Source organism: Sebastes fasciatus, chromosome 20 (genome assembly GCF_043250625.1).
Source record: "Sebastes fasciatus isolate fSebFas1 chromosome 20, fSebFas1.pri, whole genome shotgun sequence".
Classification (NCBI taxonomy): Eukaryota; Metazoa; Chordata; class Actinopteri; order Perciformes; family Sebastidae; genus Sebastes; species Sebastes fasciatus.
The window spans coordinates 19822715-19842722 of record NC_133814.1 but is presented as its reverse complement, the minus strand read 5'-3'; the positions used below and the strand labels follow the sequence as shown (position 1 = coordinate 19842722).

The 20008-nt window shown below is 39.2% G+C and overlaps 1 protein-coding gene across 4 annotated transcripts; it reads right to left on the bottom strand.

The window, feature by feature from the left end:
• Positions 1–192: 192 nt before the first annotated feature.
• fbxo11b (F-box protein 11b) lies at positions 193–18067 on the bottom strand. 4 transcript variants are annotated; one of them, XM_074619555.1, is made up of 22 exons: positions 17752–18067; positions 15675–15838; positions 14694–14775; positions 14327–14471; positions 14110–14239; positions 10584–10667; positions 10273–10405; positions 10041–10147; positions 8807–8918; positions 7253–7359; positions 6857–6994; positions 6551–6768; positions 5527–5707; positions 5280–5402; positions 4757–4842; positions 4558–4634; positions 4327–4470; positions 3731–3841; positions 3514–3621; positions 3302–3410; positions 1865–1963; positions 193–1694 (listed from the first exon to the last, which is right to left on the bottom strand). In XM_074619555.1, the coding sequence occupies exons 1-22, from the start codon at positions 17840–17842 to the stop codon at positions 1565–1567; spliced, it is 2679 nt and encodes an 892-aa protein (XP_074475656.1). In that variant the 5' UTR covers positions 17843–18067; the 3' UTR covers positions 193–1564. The 4 variants fall into 4 exon arrangements, with proteins under 4 accessions (XP_074475656.1, XP_074475659.1, XP_074475658.1 ...); XM_074619558.1 differs by having other exon boundaries at positions 14715–14775; positions 17752–18060; XM_074619557.1 differs by having other exon boundaries at positions 14327–14468; positions 17752–18038.
• Positions 18068–20008: the final 1941 nt, after the last annotated feature.

Sequence of the window (20008 nt, the reverse complement as noted above, 5' to 3'; positions counted from 1 at the left end):
TTATTTCTGGATGTTTTTTTTGACCCAATTACTGACATTGCATAACTTCAAGATCACATTTCTTTTGAAACAATGAGAGATGAATACATTTCAAAACATGATGTAGATCACCCTTAAACACATTGAACTAAACAAGCCTCCCGGCGTAATTGGTAATTCTGCATGATGTGAATTTAAAAACAAAGACACCTGTGATCTAATAAAGTTTTATTTTCTTAGAAATGGCCAGTTTCCTGTTTTCTTTTTTTTAATCTTTCTAAGAAAGTATACCCCTTTTTGAATTCCAACTAGCATCTACATAATGGTTATTGAATACTTCACAATATATTAAGTCTAGATGTTATGGTACATGCATACGATTCAGGCTGCATGAGGAGCCACAGTCACCACGATACACGGGGGAGAGAGGGTGGAGGGTGAGGGGGGGAGAGGGGAGGACGGGCGGGGAGGACTGCAGATTGACTCTTACGTTCCAGTTCGAAGGAGCTCTGACACCTCCTATTGAAACCCTCTCCACAAAACACTGACTGCATCAACTTATAAACATATACACACATACACACACACAACTTTCACTGTACACAACACACATTTATACACTCACATACACACCTTTATACAAGTGTGGAGCCCCTCCACCTGCCATTTAAGCGAATATACCGGAGAGGGTTGTTAGTGTTTAAATTCTCTTTCACAGAAAGAACTTCACCACTGGGACGTCTGAGTTTCTGCACGTTGCCTTGGAGTCGGGGTTTGGGGAGGAGGGATGCTAACCAAAGAAAAATTATAATAATTATAATAATAATATATAATAAAATAAAAGACATTCAAATACAGTCAACTTTTTGCTTGAAAATACAAAACTACATGAGAAAGCATTGAAATAAAATCCACTGATCAGAACATTTTTTTTTTTTTTTAAAAAAGCCCAAGTGCTCCATCACACACACACAATCTTTGCTCTTTATCCACACACAACAGAGCAACATCCGTCCATCCGTTGCCTAGTTACAACTGCCTGGGCAGCCAATGGGGATGGCAGCTGCGAGGAAGCAGGAAGTCTCTTTGACAGCAGTTCTTGTGAGGAGGAAGAAGAAGTGGGCTGGGAGCCGAGGATTAACACCGGGGGCGGGGGAGGGCATCTTCACGCGCTGCCAACGCGGCGCGGGCCGCCATCGACAGCCCCTCTGCGTAGCCCTTCTCTTCTCATCTTCTTTGTCTACAGACTGCAATAAGAATTACTCGAGTGAGGAATCTTGTGGCCGTCCACCCTCAGCTCCACTGCTCCCTCTAGTGGAGACTGCCTCCGCTGCAGCGCGTCCGACTGCAGCGGGCAGGAAGCTGCTTCCTCTGCAGCCTCTTTCACCTCGATCCCATCGGAGAGCGCCGCAATCACAGAGTCTCTCTGGGTCCTTATGGCTGCAAGTGGATGTGTGTGTGTACGTAACGGTGTGTGTGTGTGTTTGTTTGAGTGTGTGTGTGTGTGTGTGTGTGTGTGTATGGCTGTGTGCAATGTAATGTGTTTATATGCTTATGTGAGAGAGTGTAACTGGACCGGATGCCTTCAGTTATGTTGCAGCGTGTTGGACTCGATGGGCGGCGCCGAGTCATACAGAGTGTCTGTGTCGTGTGTGGGCTCTCCGGCCAGCGTGCACGGGTTGGACAACGTTCCTGCTCCGCAGTCACAGAAAAATCTGAAAGGGGAACAAATATCAGGGGTTATGAACCAGAGTCCCTTCAAAGAATGGAGAGAAAATTTACAAAGCATTTTTTTTAAATTGTGTTAATATTGAAAAAAAAATGCAAAAATCATATTTTTCAAACATGAAAAAAAATTGTCAGGAAGGAACCATAAATGTCTTACCGATCATGCCGTATAAACTCTACATCGTGCCCTTGGTGGCATTTTTTGATGCAGTTTACACAGATGGCGTTCCTATCTGTCGTGTTACAGGTGTGACATCTGGAGAGATAAAAAGACAAAAACGGATTAATTTACATAAAACACAATGAGGGAAATAAAAAGAAAGACAAATATCTAATAATTCATGTTTCAACTAAGAATTAAAAGTGAAAAATGCCCATCACAACTTCCTAAAGCCAGAAGTGACATCTTCAAACCTCTTGTTTTGTCCGACCAACAGTCCAAAGAAATGGAAAGGTATTTATTTAACTGTCACATAAGACGAGGAAAACAACAGCTTGAAGCTGGAACTAGGTAACGTTCGGCATTTTTACTTTAAAATTAACTTTACACAACGATTAATTAATTAATTGACGCACAATATATGGAGAGAGCTTACTTTGATCTTTAACGTTGGATGGCTGTGTGTCTGGCTTCTCTGGTGGAGCTTTCGCTGCAGGGCCGCAGGTTTCCACCTGGCGCTGCTGCACACCATGTGTGACTGCTTCGTCCTCTGCACGGCGATTGCCTCATTAACATTATGGTTCCCTTATACTGTAGCATTGGGTTTAAAGCCGAAATATTGCCAAATAGGCGCTTTTGCTTTGACACCAAATCCTCCGCCATCATCTTGTCCGTCAACTCTCTCTCGTCCCGTGTGAAATCGGACTCCTGCTACTCTGAGCTGAGACTCCGTACAGAGCAGACACTTTCACTTTATAGCGTCCGTCTATGTATTAATAACTCGACGCTGATACGCAAAAATTAACTAAATGGGATATATTTCTATAAAAAAAAGCAAACCGACGGTGGTGGCGGTGGGTACGTAATGTTATCGATGTGTGCCTGAATGAAGCAGGAGCTGGTCGTCAAAAATAACACGTATATTATAGAGATACTTTCACGCTGTGTTCCTGCGAAAAACGGTTTGATTTTGTATTCGCGTTCTCATCATGGCCAACAAAGGTCAAAGTTCATGTACTGTAAGCAACCACACTAGAGCGCTTAAATTGTATAGTTTGTAAATAAAGAATTATTTCTGGATGTGTTTGTTAGTCTGTTTTTTTGACTAACCCTTTTCAAGAACATCAAATTTCTTTTGAAACAGCGAGTGACGAATACATTTTAAAACATGATGCCACATGTAGATAACCTTTTAAAATGTTATTTAGCCTGAACTTAATGAAAGCCTCCCGGGGTTATTGGTAATGCTGCATGATGTGACAAGACGCCTGTGATTTAATTAAGTTGTATTTCCTTAGAAATGGCCAGTTTCCTGTTTTTGCCTTTTCTAAGAACCCTTTTTTGAATTCCAACTAGCATCTACATAATGGTTATTGAATGTAATCTGTGTGTGCCTGAACACGACTACCGCGGCAAGCCTACGACGCAGTTTACCTGTAGAAGTCGTGCATGGGGTAACTGGTGTAGCTGGAGATCTTGTAGAGGCACTGTCCTCTGCTCACTGCCTTCTCGATGGCATCCTGGTTATTCAGAATCTTATTATCTGACAGAAGAGGGACAGGAAATGTGATTTAGAAAGCAGATAAAAAAAACTGCTTGTGACCAGGCTGAGCAAATCTTTCAACGCCCACAAAGCAGCTAGTTACCTTTCATGGTGACGTTGACCCCCGAGGCCAGAAACAGGCCTCCGAAGCGATTGTTGAAGATCTGGTTGCCCTCCAGCGTGGCGGTGGCGTGGTTGGTGATTTCAATACCTGGAGAAGAAAAAGAAAAGTTTGTCATCAGCACCAAAAAGAGACAGAAACTGAGACATTATTTGTACTCTTATGGAGTTGGATTTTGGAAAAAACAAAAAAAGCTAACCTGCAGCGAAGCCGTCAAAAATGCGGTTCTTGCGGAGTATCGGGTGGCTGTTTGTGCTGATCAGCACACCGGCCTGAGCGTTCCTGAAGATGTCGTTCTCTTCCAGGAGTCCTACAGAGGAAAAGATGGGCATGATTCAAACTGTAGATATACAGGAGCCGGTTATAGTGATCACGTGTGTCCGGGTCAAATTGATCACTATAACGGGATGATTATTATAACCACATTTTTGTTCATAATTGTCATGGGATGTAACCTCAGTCTGGTCTGTTTAACAAAGTAACATGATTAATTACACAATAATACTTTAGATGAGTAATCCACAACAACAAATGGTTGAAGATAGCATGATTATACCGAGATATATATATATTGTGTATCGCCATTCAGCCTAAAAAGCTAGCACTAATCCTAATCACTAGCATACACCAGCCTTCAAACTCAAATTCACAAATTCACAGCTAGCCAGCTGCAAAATGAATAAAATTTGATACTTCATCCACAAACTCTCACGTTCTAGAGGCATTCTTTGAATTTCCAGAGTAGAGGCACTTCAGCCACAACTCTGGGGTTGGCTACAGATTGTGTTTAAATACCTCTGCCTCCATTGAAGATACAGATGCCTCCATCTCTGCCGTCGTGAATCTTATTTCGTCTCAGCGTGGGGTTGCTGTCCGTCTTGATCCACACCCCCGCCATGGCGTTGTCAAAGATCTCGTTGTCCTCGATGAAGCCCAGACCTGTTGTGTTAAACAGCAGGATGAAACATGCAAGTACACGTACAATACATGCGAGACAAACGTAGCGGCAGAGTGAGAAATACAGACCTGAGTTGTAGACTAAAATCCCTCCGTTCTGGCCTCCCCAGATCTTGTTGCGCCTGATCTTTGGGTTGCTCCCCGTCCTGTCAAGATTTAACAATTCAATATTTGATGAAAGCTTTTACGTAGAATCATCTGGTTTAAAGACGTGTTTCATATTTTGTATGTTCAGTGGACACAATGCTTAAAGGGGGGTAATCATTACCTTATTTGTACACCAGAGTACATGTGATTGTAGATGTCATTGTCTTCCAACACACCGTGTCCGTTGTCGTAGAAATACACGCCAACCTAAAAAAAAAAGATAGCAACATCACTTCACAACATCGAATGAACACATGAAAAGATAATACATTTATTGAACTAATTTCAAAAATTAGAAAGTTTAAAAAAAACAGTTAGTATTAAGGACAAACTGTTTTGGTACCTGATAAACATCAAGTTATAAAAGTCATTACGTACTACAAAAAATAAAAATTGAATAGTGAGGACGGACTTTGTTGTGTTAAGTAAGATAACTTACTGAATTGTCTCCCAACATGTTAATGTATATATTTGTTATAAACGGATAATGGTAAAAGCTTCAAAATGTGCTGTTCATTTGTTGCAGACTTCTAGCTCTCTCTGTAACACATGTTATTTCTTTGTAGTTGGTGAAATGTTCTATCTCTCTATATAACTATCCGCTAAATATAGAAATTGCAAAAAATATAATAAATCTTTTTTACCTGTTTGCCACTGTGGATGCGGTTCTTGCGGAGGACAGGAGTGCTGCCTGTAGTCACCCAGACTCCAGCCAGCGTGTTGCTGTAAACCTCATTCTCCTCAATCACCCCCTGGCCTTTTTCGTGCTGAAACACAAAGCAGGATCAGCTGTCAAAAACTTCTGTTGAAGTTTTTATTAAAAACATAAAAAAATTATCTGTACTGGGAAAAGGGGGTTACATATTTAACCAAACTGAAGAGTGTATTTACCACATAGATGCCCCCATGCTGTCCATCGTGGATCTTGTTGTGTCGTACAATGGGGCAGCTGTTGGTTCGGATCTGGATTCCCGCCAAGGCGTTACCATAGATATCGTTACTCTCTATCAAACCCCGTCCATCTCCAAATATGTACACCCCTCCTTGGTTACCGTTGAATATAGCATTTCCCCTGGATATAAAAAAAAAAGGAAAGATACAGTCACAATCTTGGAATAAACATGCACATGTTGACATCAAATTTCCTACACAACCATGTATTCTCCCCCATCAATTAGGGCTATCAATCGATTTAAATATTTAATCAAGATGTCCATAGTTAATTGCACATTTTTTAATGGTTCAAAATGTACATTAAAGGGAGATCTGTCACATATTGAGTGGACAAATATGCTTGCTTTATGCAAATGCCTGTATATATTTATTACTGGAAATTAACCAACAACACTAAACAATGGCAAAGTGTCCAGAAACCCTCACAGGTACTGCATCTAGCATAAAAACAACACGTGTGTCAGTGTGATGACTTGACTATGACTTGACCCAAACTGCATGTGATTATCATTAAGTGGGCATGTCTATAAAGGGGAGACTCGTGGGTACCCATAGAACCCATTTTCATTCACATATCTTGAGATCAGAGGTCAAGGGACCCCTTTGAAAATGGTCATGATGGTTTTAGCTTGCCAAAAATTCAGCGCAAGTTTGAAGCATTATTTAACCTCCTTCCCGACATGGGAAGTATGACATGGTTGGTACCAATGGATTCTTTAGGTTTTTTCTAGTTTCATATGATGCCAGTATCTAGCTTAAAAACTGAGCCCGCTACAACCTAAAAATCACAAGTTGCGTTAAAGAAATGAGTGGTGTCAAAACTAATTTGTAATCGTTTGACAGCCCTAGTATCAATATCAGCCATGTTGACCTCCATTGAAATCTAATTTTGCACACAACCGGTGCACAAATAGGCCGTGTCCCAATATAGGTTTATTACAAAAGCTGTGTGTGTCCTCACCGTATCGTCGGGTCGCTGTTGGACGTGATCCACACACCAGCGAAGTTATTGGCATAGATTTTGTTCTCGATAAACTGCCCCCGCCCCTTCTCGTGGACGTAGATGCCTCCCGTTTGGCCGTGATGGATCTCACAACGCACCACTGTGGGGTTGGCGTAGGCTTTCACCTCAAAGCCTGCTATGCGGTTTCTATGGATGTTGCAGTTCTCAAAGTAACCCTGAAACACAGAATAATAGAAAAATAAGACGCTCTGTGATGTTTCTTCGAGTAAAACGTACGACATGACATAATTGCTGTGTATTTACCATGCCGTGGTCGAAGGTGAACACTCCAACGTCTCGTCCGTGGTGGATGTGGTTACGTCTAATGATGGGATTACCGTGGTTTTTCACCCAAATTCCCGCTAGCGCATTGTTGCTGATTTCATTGTCTTCATAAATGCCCTGAAAACAGACGAGAAGACGTTGAGTCAGAAACCTGTGTGAACATTTGTGTGTGCATTTATAAGGGCCGGAACGATACACCCATCTCCTGTACAAAAATAAAAGAGGTAACTTCCTTCTACCTTCGCATAGACTCAAACGAAGCAAATATATTGATTCTGGTATAAAAAAATCCATTTAAAAAATTGTAAAAAAAACGTGATACATAGGCTTTTATGACCATTTGTGTTGCTATTGAGGAGGAAAAGTCATTTTTACCTGTGCGTGATCGGTGATGTACAGTCCTACGTTCTCACAGTCACTGATGTTGCAGTGTTTGATGGTTGGACACGCTCCCTGGCCGCTCACACACACAGCTGAACCCACTAAACACAGAAAATAAAACAAAAGCGTCACACTACAGTAGGGCTGCAAGTAATGGTCACTTCCATTATCAAATAACCAACATCATACAAAAAAATCATCATCATGTCATATTATTGGGGTACATACTGAGAGGTTGAAGAGCCTTGTTAACTGTAAATGAGTTGTTTTGAAATACTGTCTTCCGCAAAATTACTAATATACAATATATTTAACTGCACTATTTAATGCCTTAGATTACTATTTTGCTTTTACTTTTACTTGTGGGATTTCCACTTTTATATATACATATTTTATGAGCATTGTTGAAGGAACCTGAGACCAAAGATGTCCACTGACAAATGACAAATCAAGAACCTTGAACCCTTGATGGAAACGAAGCGTCGGTACACGAGAGGTTGTGTTATACCACGCAATACTGGCACAGATTTTTTCCTACATTTCCTATTGCTGCAACCCGAGAACCCAAAAGAACAAGAGAACATGTCATAATAATAGTTGTTGCCAAAAAAAAAAATACTGCTCCAGGGTTTTTTTTGGTTTTCAGTCCAAGTCCCAAAAGACAAATTTAGTCTCTCATCCTGGGACATAATGAACACACGGATCATTTAGTGATGTACCACAATTAGGGACACTGTTTCTAATTCTAACCATAGTAAACCATGTCTCTAAACTGTTATAATACAGGAATACACATTAACATATACACCTGTATAATATTATGTAAAATAATACAAGACCCCTGAAGTAAATGCTAATGTTGCATCTGTCAACTTTGTTGTTGTTGTTGTTTTTTAGGGCTGTACAGGTGTTCATTATGGCTGTATTGGCAAGAATCTAGTGATACGATACGCATCATGATTCGGGATGTGCATTCCAAGCAAAAATACTATTTGAAAATCACTGGGAATTAGTCGATTATTTATCAAAAATCGCCACATAAATAGTTTTAAAACTGTCATCTTTGTCTTTTACAAAGCAACAATATACCTAATAAATAGCCTAACAATAAAACTTATATGGCACAAAAATCTGAATAAATGAAGTAATTGGCAAAAAAAACGGCGACAGTACTGCATATCTCGCTGTTGAACCAATCCTTATCACAGCAGGGAAAATTCCTTCACAGTGACAGCTAAAAAAAATGTAGCAGTGCACCCTGACATTACTTTCTGTTTCAGTATACGTTGTTACGTTGGAGCAGAAGAGTCAGAGGGCTGAAGATAGATTACAACACTTCTACCTAGCAGTCGGAGGTTTAAACACAAAATGAGCCACTGTCTGCCACGAAACATCGCATGTTAACTATTAATTAAAATCAACAGTGTTTTTGAGAATCGATACAGTATCACAAAACATAATATTGCAGTACTCAAGTGTATTGATATTTTCTAGTGTTCATGTCATTGTGTCCTCCCCCAGTAACAAGTGGTCGGCGTGTGCGTTTACCTGTGCATGTGGAGCGGATGATGCAGTGGTCGATGTTGGGGCTGCAGTTGACTGTGATCTCCAGACAGTGGTGGGCGTTGTGGTGCTGCGCTGACTTGTCATCAGGATTAAACTGAGGAGAGAAGAGCAGCAGAGGTCAGACAGAGGCTGCGCTTACTGACAAACACATCAAGCTTCTTTTCCACCCACCACATCCACACTGGACTCTCACTACTGGAGGCAACAGTGACACTAATACATGTAGCTGGTAACAGGATATAACCAGGAAACTGATTTCTTACACCACGAGGAAAAAAGAGTAATCAGTGCTAGGGGTGGCGTGATATACCGGCATTGACGATAACTGTGATATTTAAAAATGAAATATTGATATGTTAATAATACACACATGATAATATTGTGTAAATAATCAAGCATAATTTTCATAATCGAATAAGCGGTTTGATCAAGTTTTTAAGAAAAAAAGTCTAAATTCTCTGATTCCAGCTTCTTAAATGTGAATATTTTTCTGGTTTCTTTACTCCTCTATGACAGTTAACTGAATGTATTTGAGTTGTGGATAAAACAAGACATTTGAGGACATCATCTTGGACTTGAGGAAACACTGATCCACATTTTTCACCATTTTCTGACATTTTATAAACCAAAGAACTAATCGATTAATCGAGAAAATAATCAACAGATTAAATCGACAATGAATATAATCGTTAGTTGCAGCCCTAGTTCACGATTTATATTATAACCATCTAGCTTTTATTTAAAAAACATATCCAACAACTGATCAGCAAACCAATCTAAGAAGGAAAACAAGAGGATGAAGTAGCATAGAGCTGTACCAATATCAGGCCATTATTAACTTCATTACTTACTATATTATCATCTATACAGTTCTATACAGCAAAACATCTATTATATTATGGTCAAAATGTCCTTTTCCAATCCTCAAAACTGCAGAGACAAATTTTCTAGTTGACAACACAATTTCATTTTGTTATCAAGAGACCATGAGCATCGTTACAAGGTTTGTTGTTCGCCTCATTTTCCGAAACCCAGGAGTCTCCATTTGGGAGATAATAATCATTTTAACCTCAACTATGAATAAATAATAAATTATAGACTAAGCTGGACTTTTCCACTGTGAATACACAGCTTAACAGAGGAGCCCTGTGATGAGACTATAAAACAAAGCCAATGTAAGAGGTGAAATCGAGGGAAAGGGGAGATGTTTGTTTACCTTGATGGTCATGTATCCCACATAGGCGTCCTCCGAGCCCTCCATGAAGACAAACGTCGAGTCTCTAGTATTCTCTATCACCACCTTGTCTGCTACTTTACCGGGAGCTGAGGGGAAAGCAGAGGACACTCATTAACACCCTCATACATATGCTGAGTGTATCCCATCTTAAGAGAGATATTGATTGCATGCGGCACAAGAATCTACTTTCCAGTGAAGGAAACATGCTTACCTGCACCAATCATGGTGATGGGGGACTCTATATAAATCCACTCATCTGTATAGATGCCGGAGTGGACGAAGATTAGACCGTCAAAGTGAGCCTCTTGTACTCCACCCAGCGCATCCTCAATGGTGTCATAATACTGCAGGAGAAAAGGTACAAACACTTTCAGGCAGAATGTAAACACAACAACAATTCATCACCAGGCAGTTTGGAAAAAGCAAGCAGGTGTTTACATTAGCTGTGCTGCTTTGCATAAATGTCGGTGTGATGGCTAATGAAATAAATCCTGAAGGATTTCTCATTTAGCTATGACTTACCAGCATGTTCTCTCTGCCTTTGTATCTGCCGGGGTTACTGTAGAAATGCTCAGCAAAGCCTGGTTTTACGTGAGCACCTTTGTACTGCAACACAGAAAACACCAAAGTCAAGTTTCTGGTGATCACACCAAACATTAACATGGTCCCCACACAACCTAGGTATGACACTAACCTAACTTTTGACGCAATGATGTTGTTTATATAGGTGCAGTGCGGTTTTTTTTTTTTAATGGAAAATACAGCGCAATTTGAATGTGCTACACAAGAGGGTACCACGAAAAGCGACATAGGCTACATCCACACTAATGTTTTAAAACGCATAACTTTTGCTACGTTTATGCCTAACGTCCACACTACTACGGCGTTTTGAGCCCCTAAAACAGAGACGTTTGAAAATGCTGCTGACCCCGTTTTAGTTTTGAAACTCCAGGGTTGTGTTTTAGTCGAGACGGGTAGAAACGGAAACCTTTAAAAAACAATGATGCAGCAACCCACGTTCTCTTCTTGATTGGGTCTCATCAGTCATGACGTGTCCTTCCCTCATACTCGTGTGTTATTTTCAGTAACAGCTCCAAAACACCGTCGGTCCAGGCAAAGAAATCTCTGGTCTTACTTTTCACCATTGCTGTTCTTCCTTCGTAGTATTTTCTGTAACTAAATAATCAACCCCGCTGCTTTCCGTTTACACCGGCACACACATGCCCAGTTTACGTGAATGGTCATGCGATGCGTTTTCAGGCGCGACCTTATTAAAAGCAATGTGTACATGTGACCCCTTGTTGCCCGTTGCATGTCTACTGGCTGTAAACACTTCAACCGCAGAGTTTTTTCCCCCTGAAGAGGTAAAATGTTCCAACAAATCACTGCAAAAAAGGGCAAAAGCCTGAAAAAATAAATCTAATTTTGTGTAGCAGAAATATGTTTTTCCTGGTTCCTGTCCAGTTCACCATCCTGCAACCCTCCAACCCCAAATTAGGAACCACTGGCGTCCACAGAACAACAGTATACGCTAAGGTAGATTTCAGAGTGGATTGCAATAGATACACAGAAAAAACACAGCACTCTTTGATTTCTAGACATCACAATTAAAAGCCCCTAACAGTAAGAGGTAGGACTCCTGCAAAAACTAAAGAGTCAAGTGATCAATATAAAAAACAAACCGCAATCAATGACTCATTTTCACTTTATATTATAATTAATAAAGCAAACATGTTTGCGTCCAATGAGCCTGAGGAGCTTAGACAATGTTTAGTTTGAAAGAAACGCTGGCTTGACATAATTAGATAATGAGATGCACTGACATAGCCTTAGAACAACTTTGTGGTCACATGTACACGTTGTACCGCATTCATTGTGAGACTAAACTTCTGAGAAATACTTAAAAAAAAAAAAGAAAAAGCAGAAGAGGAGTTTTGAGAGCTACTGGTCAAAATAAAACGCTGACCAAAATTTCCTCGAAACAAAGACACAAAGGAACAGCGTGAAAAATTCTGAGTAGTTTGTTGGTGTTACCAGAAAATAACAAATACAGTCGATGTTGTGGTAATAGAATATATAAATAGAATAAGGGCACGAAAAGCAAGGTGCAGTGATGTGTTCTGTCTCTCTCCTCCCTCCATTCAGTACCGGGGACAGCGCTGTGCAGCCCTATGCAAATAGCCTAAATGTAGCAGTGGCGCCGGGTCCAAGTTAATGTCCTATGCAAAGAAATGTTGACGGTACACGCGGAAGACATTATTTATGACGGTGCTAATTAGTTTGAATATTGACTAGTGCACGCTCAAAACATGTTAAATGTTTGGCCTGAGGTGTTGATGCTTGCATCTTTCTCGAGAACTGCTCATACAAACAACTTCACCCGACACTAAGCTTCCTCGGGTCCTCAGCAATACAACCGCCATGACATAGTTGTGTCACACACACAAGTCGTAGCTTGTGGTCAGAAACTCTGGTGAAATACACTCTGGTTCACAGGAAAAAAAACCACCAGGGGCTGACTTTACCATTAGGCAAGATAGGCAACACCACTGAACCCCGAAATAACTTACAAAACGCCCCCAAAGCATGTAAAAAAGCCACTCAACTGTATACTTCTTCAGAGGAAAATATTGTGGTACTACATTTACCTGACAGAGAAATGTTACTGGTTATATCACAAAATCTAACCAATAAAATATGATGCATTATTATTCATTAAACTATCCAGCATCATATTAGAATTGAAAACTCCACTTTGAACAACAAATTTAAGTACAACATGCTGATATACCTCTCTTTCACTCTTCACTTGAAGTAAACATTTGAATGCTGGACTTTTACTGTGTGTTAATAGTTTTACTATTAATAGTAAATAGATTTACTTCAGAAAGTTTTGGGTAGGCCTACTTCTTCTACCACTAACAATACCAACATTCCCAGTTAGAGAGAGGGAAAAGTAAAGCAAGACAACATTTGCTATGGCCCCCAAATCACTAAATCCGCCCCTGAAAAACACACCCAAGTCGCGGTTACTCGCTGTCAGAAACACTTAGCAGAGGTAATTTCCAAATAGGCGTACTATTCGCTTGCTTTGACATTACCACTGTGGTTATAAAGTACAGCATAGATTTAATTAGTGGAGGTATTTTGCTAATGGTGTAGTGTTATCAGTTAGCATAAAATCTGACTCCGGGGAAATACCATCTTACTCGCGGGGGAAAAACACACCCAAGTTGCGGATTACTCGCGGTCACACCGGTGAAATACATTCTGGTTCGATTCTGCTTCCATTTGGCTATCCGCTCGTGTTGACTCCAGGGAAATTAAAGAGTTTGGTTTTAAAGTGAATGGCAGTCAATGAGCCCTGAAGCCCCGCCCCTGCTGCTGCACAGAGCGCTGTTCACTTATTTGGCCAAAGTTCATTAATATTGTTGCATGTCCAAATTGCACTAAATTCAACAAAGCCCTCCCTTGGGTCCCCAGCAATACACCCGCCAAATGTGAAGTAGATTGGATGAGCAGTTCTTGAGATTTGCGAAGGACATACAGACAGACCGTATTCATTGCATTACAGTTAGATTTAATACTACTGCTACTAATAATAATAATTTAATACATTAATGGGAATACAGGTTAAATATCATCTTGACATTGGCTATTGGCGATCGCTCTGAACATCGTCTATCGACACAACCCTAAATCCTAAGTGCTTATCCATGTTATATAGTGATAGCTATGCTTCCATTTCTCTCTGTACATATTTCAAAAATAAATATACAGACTTTCTAAAGTGTGTGTGCAAAGTGTTTTAACATTACAGGCACTCTTTTCCCCAGGTCGGCTATTATTACCCTGGTGAGAGGCAAGGATTTTATTGCAGGGCTATATATGACTTTTCAGATCTGCACATTGTATTTTTTTAATATATAGAGAGAAAAATGTAAGGAGTCAATAAAATCAACCAAGTCTGTGCAAAGATATCGATACTCTTCAGAGAGCACTTTCTTCTTCATGGTTAAACAACACACAAAAAACTGTGAGGACTTACCAGCTGTTGGAAGCTCTCCTTCCAGGGGTTCGGGTGTTCATGCTCCTCGGGGCTGACTTGGTAGAACCTGCCGGGCTCAGGGTGCATCATGGGACGCGTGTACTCAAACACCTCCATGTACAGACGCTTCCTAGAATATTAAATACCACATAAAATTAATTTCAGTTGTCTGCCTTTTAATGAAAAGACAAGTTTCCTTCTCTTCAGCAGCACTGACCATAGGATGGGGTCGTTGGCTAGCTGGCTGAATCTCTTGCAGACACAAGCTGCCTGACAGAGGTCCTGTTCCAGTAAGTAGGAGAAGATCTTCAAAACAACCTCATCTGGAAGCTTCTGCTGCAGATATTGCTCTGCTGGGGCTGCTAAAAAAACACACAAATACACACACGCAGTCACAATGTAAGCTTTAGGAAAAAATATTTTCACTCCAAGCACATTAATCTATGGAGTCATGCTATTTAATGGATTGCAAAATAACAAGATTTACCAGCGCACACAGAAAAATCAATATAGATTCAAAAAAAAAAGGGAGAAAAAAAAAGCTGACACTCTCCTTGCCACCGCTGTGGAGATTAAACACACACCTGGCAGGTCGTGGCTCTTACCGGACACTCGTGCCCGCTTGGCTCGATGGCCAAAGGCCTCTGTTGATGAAGTGGAAGCTCCCTGTAAAAGAGGGGAATAGGATATCAACTTCACGCCAAGATGCAGCACTAAGTAATGAACTGGAAAATGTAATGCTCGGTCACAAAATCATTGCTCTGTCAAAGGAGGACACAATCAATCAGCAATTCTCTCTTATTCACACAGTTAAAGCTGCAGTGGGTAGAAATGGAGCAAATATGATTAAGAAAAGTTATTTTTATAAAACGGGCACTATATCCTGACAGTAGTGCATGAGACATGTAATAAAAAAAAAAAAAATCATGCGCCTCTGTGTCCTCCGGTGCTCCTAATGGCATCTGCGAGATTTCACAGACCGGAGGAAAACAACCAATCAGAGCCGAGCTGGAGCCTTGCCTTCTCTGAGCAGCTGTCAATCACTCGCGAACTCCGATCAAAAATTTGAAAGTTTGTGACCTCGTCAACCATGTTGAGATCAGTTGAGGAAATACCAAGCACCGCCCACCAGCCGGAGAAAACTTTCTCATCTTACAGCTAAACAGTGCACTACAAGATATTTCTGAAAACATTTGAGGTGAGAAATAGGCATTACAGTAACAGAATATTGATTCATATTTGATCAGCGCTGCCTAATTTGACCGTTTGATCGGAGTTCGCGAGTGACTGACAGCTGCCTCCGTTGAATTAACAGCCAATAGGAACGCTCGCTCTCTGAAATGACCTGTGATTGGCCAAAGTCTCCCGTCACGGGCTACATTTTTCTAAAGCCAGAAGTCTAGTTATCTCCCAGAGCACTTGAATTACAATATGCTGTAAGGTTATTATGGCATTTTTTGACCCCAATGATGCCAAAATCATTTTGCCTACTGCAGCTTTAAGTCTGTAGCCATGCACACTGCACACTCAAAAAAAAAAGAAGCACTTTAATGTTTCGGTCTAACCTCCATTGGGCCCTTGCTGGGGCAGGCAGAGGCGGTGGCAGAGGCAGCAGCGGTTCTCTTGGGAAGCAGGGTCTTGCGTCGAAGCTGGTAGGGACTGTTCTGAGCTCCTGGACCGGACTCCTCAATAGCCATCTCTGCTGCAGCTGCTGCAGGAGCCTCCTCATCTGGGACGGAAAAAGGAAAACAGATTTCCTATACATACATATAGCACTTTTCTCAAGAGGCACTACAATGCACAAAGCTGCAGTATAGGGCAAGGCCATGCAATTATATATATATACATATATATATATATACTTGCCCCTAACGTCTGCGGCGTCTTTTTTTTTGGACTGCCATTTTTTGGGGTGTAACATTAACAAAAACATTAGCTAGCCCCCCCCAAAGCTACAAGAGGGCCAAGATCAGCTGTGATCAGATGATATATGGCGGATGCATTCACTGTTTTTTGTGTGCTCGGAGCTGTTTTTTAAAGTAACCAGCAGATTGAGCCCACATCCCCTTCCTTGTTGTTCCTTGTTGTAAATATAAAAAGGGTAGAGTAATTTCTCTTTTGCTCAACTCCAGTAATTGCAGCAACAAACATTTTGACACCTTTAATTCTCCTCATCATTAATGACACAATAGTGTGCATTCAATGCACAAAGCTACAGTATAGGGCAAGGCCATGCAATTTTATATATATATATCTATATATATATATATATATATATGAGAGTCATTTCTCTTTTGCTCAACTCTAGTAATTGCAGCAAACACTTTGACACTTTAATTCTCCTCATCATTAATGACAATAGTGTGCATTCAATGCACAAAGCTGCAGTATAGGGCAAGGCCATGCGATTTTATATTTATTTATATATATATATATATATATATATATATATATAGAGAGAGTTATTTATCTTTTGCTCAACTCCAGTGATAGCAGTTTTGACACTTTAATTCTCCTCATCATTAATGACACAATAGTGTGCATTCAATGCACAAAGCTGCAGTATAGGGCAAGGCCATGCGATTTTATATATATATATATATATATATATATATATATATATATATATATATATATATATATATATATATATATATATATATATATATATATATATATATATATGAGAGTCATTTCTCTTTTGCTCAACTCCAGTGATAGCAGCTTTGACACTTTAATTCTCCTCATCATTAATGACACAATAGTGTGCATTCAGCTCACATGCAGTATTGCACACACTGCGCAGGCTAAACAGACAGACATGGGGTAAAATAGTTGGTAAAGGCAGACAAAGGTTAGTGATTGATAATGGCAGATGCAACCCCCCTGCAGCCACACAAATCATGCAGCCTAGTCATTTAACACAGCTGATATATGTATGCATTTGTCTCTGGTGGTGTTGCAGACTCTGCTGTCAGAAACAAGGCCCACAGATCAGATCTAGACGTGCAGGCTAATGGCTACAAAACTGAACTGCGTAGCTGGCAAATCCGCGGTGTAAACAAATGGAGCTAGCAGAGCTGGAGAGAACAAGGAAGGGGATGTGGGTTCAATCTGCTATTAAAAAACAAGTGAATGCATCCACAATATATCATCTAGTCACAGCTGATCTTGGCCCTTCTTGTAGCTTTGGGCTTGCTAATGTTTTTGTTAACGTTACACCCCAAAAAATGGCAGGCAGTCACAAAAAAAAAAAAAAAAAGGACGCCGCAGATTTTTTTTTTTTACACCCTCTGAATCGTTTAGTGACAGCTGGGAATGCGACGGCCGAGAAACACACACAGATTGTGTCTGTGGAGAGCTCCATTTTAAATACCTGAATATATACATTATTAACAGTTTAATGTACATACGCATTAAGGGCGAAACAACCAACCTCCATATAAACCTGCTTGAGCTAAGCTAAGTTAGCTAGTCTCAATCACTCAAGCCAAACAAAGCGCGGCCTGGCCTAAACCACAGAGCCTCGGTGTTTCCTGCTCACCAACGGCTGCTTATGTGATTTGAAAACGGGTCACGCGTTTACCGTTAACCAGCTTCACGCGGCTTATATAAGTAGCCAACCGCCGCGGCCTAGCTTACCTCTGTTATCCCCGTTGTTGCGTTCGGGCTGCACCGGGCGCGGCCTCGACACTCGCCTGGGTCTCCTGTTGGTGGCTCTGACGGAGTTCATCTGGTTTGATAAATAGACTAAGCTAATGATGCTAAATTTAGCCCCTTTAGACCCAAACTAACACCCGCGAACAGCCCGCTTTGTTTCCCCAAGACACTCTGAGATGATTGCGATCAGAAACCCGCTGGTATTTGGGGTGTAAATCGCTTATTTCTCTTCCCCCCGTATGTCGCTGCTCGGTGCCAGCTCCGTCTCAGTCGGTAGCAGGAGGAGCCATTAAACACACACGGGAAACAATCGCGAGAGAAGAAAACAGCAGAGTGGCCGCTCGACCAATCAGATCGGGCGTTCTGTAATGTCCTCCTGTAGCAGCCAATCAGGAGCTTCGTTACAAGACAAAATCGTTCTGTTGGGGTTCGGGATCGGTCAAGCGTCGATTTTTATCAATAGTAATGCTAAAAATAATAATAATGCTAAAAATAATGCATGTTTTATATTGTTATAAATACATAAAGGTTATGTAATAAAAATAATAATAATGCTAAAAATAATGCATGTTTTATATTGTTATAAATACATAAAGGTTATGTAATAATAATAATGCTAAAAATAATGCTCGTTTTATATTGTCATAAATACATAAAGGTTATGTAATAATAATAATAATAATAATGCTAAAAATAATGCACAATTTATATTGTCATAAATACATAAAGGTTATGTAATAATAATAATAATAATAATAATAATAATGCACATTTAGATTGTCATAAATACATAAAGGTTATGTAATAATAATAAGAATTATTATATTAATAATAATAATAATAAGAATAATAACAGAGGGAACAGAGAGTACATTTTACAAAGTATGGGGCCCCTTTTTGTCATTTTTTGAGAAACCCACTAAAGTAATCTCTGAGTAGCCAGTTTTATTTTCTTTATTTATTCATTATTATCATTATTATTTTTATTATACTTTTTTTTTTCTTCTATTATTATATATATATGTATATATGTATATGTATATGTATGTACAAATAGAATAAACATCTAAAAGCCCTTTAAAAGTTAATTTTATGATTATGAAACAATTAAGAGGGAAATTCAACAATTTGTTTGTCATTTTTTTTATTTTGAGTCATTTAAATACACATTTAATTAATCAGTTTATAATTCAAATTGATAATGTATCAATTTGACCCCTAGAGTAAAATTAAAATGTTAAAGTAAAATCTAAAAGCCCTTTAAAAGTTAAATTCTGATGATTCTATTCAAAATTTAAAGTATCAATTAATGATTTTAACGGAATAATTATCAGAGATATTGAATGATTTTTTGTCATCATGTTTTTAATTTAAATACAAATTTAATGAATCAATTTATGCTTAAAATTTAAAATGTATCAATGATACAGTTAGAGTAAAATTAACATTTTAAAGTAAAATCTAAAAGCTCTTTAAAAGTTAATTCTATTCAAATTTGATGCAGGGAAATTGAATGATTTTTTTATTTTTATTTTTTATTTTGAGTCATTTAAATACAAATTGAATTAATCAATTTATGATTAAAAGAATATATTAATGTATTAATGAATTAGATTTAAACACTGAAAAAGCCTATAGCCTACTTATTTAAGTGGATATAAATCACTTCAATAAACAATTAGTATCGTTTCATGTAATTGGACCACCAGATGGCATTGTTTGGCTGCAAACGATTAGGCTATAATCTCACAGTACAGCATTACTGAGACTGTTTTGTTGCATTGTTACAAGGTTTTATCTGGCGTTTATTTTTATTTTTTTTATTTTGACACATTATTTTTCTGTTCGGGAAAAAAACTTTACATGTAAGAGCTCTTGCCCCACTTTTAAATATTCAACAAAAACAGCGATTGATCATTTTTATTGATGTATAAGTACTCCATTACAAGTAAAAGTCATTCATTTAAAGTCTTACTTAAGTAAAAGTACCGATACCACAATGTATACTATTTGAAACATGTGGGGGGACCAAACTAGAACAGCTACTAGTTTAACTTTTAACGAAATCGTATTTTAGAAACTGATCATATGTTTGTTTTTTTGTAACAAATAACTATATCTGACAAATAAATGTAGTAAAAAAGTACAATATTTCCCTCTGAAATGTAGTGGAGTAGAAGTATAAAGTAGCATAAAATACAAATACTCAAGTAAAGAACACATACCACAAATTTGTACT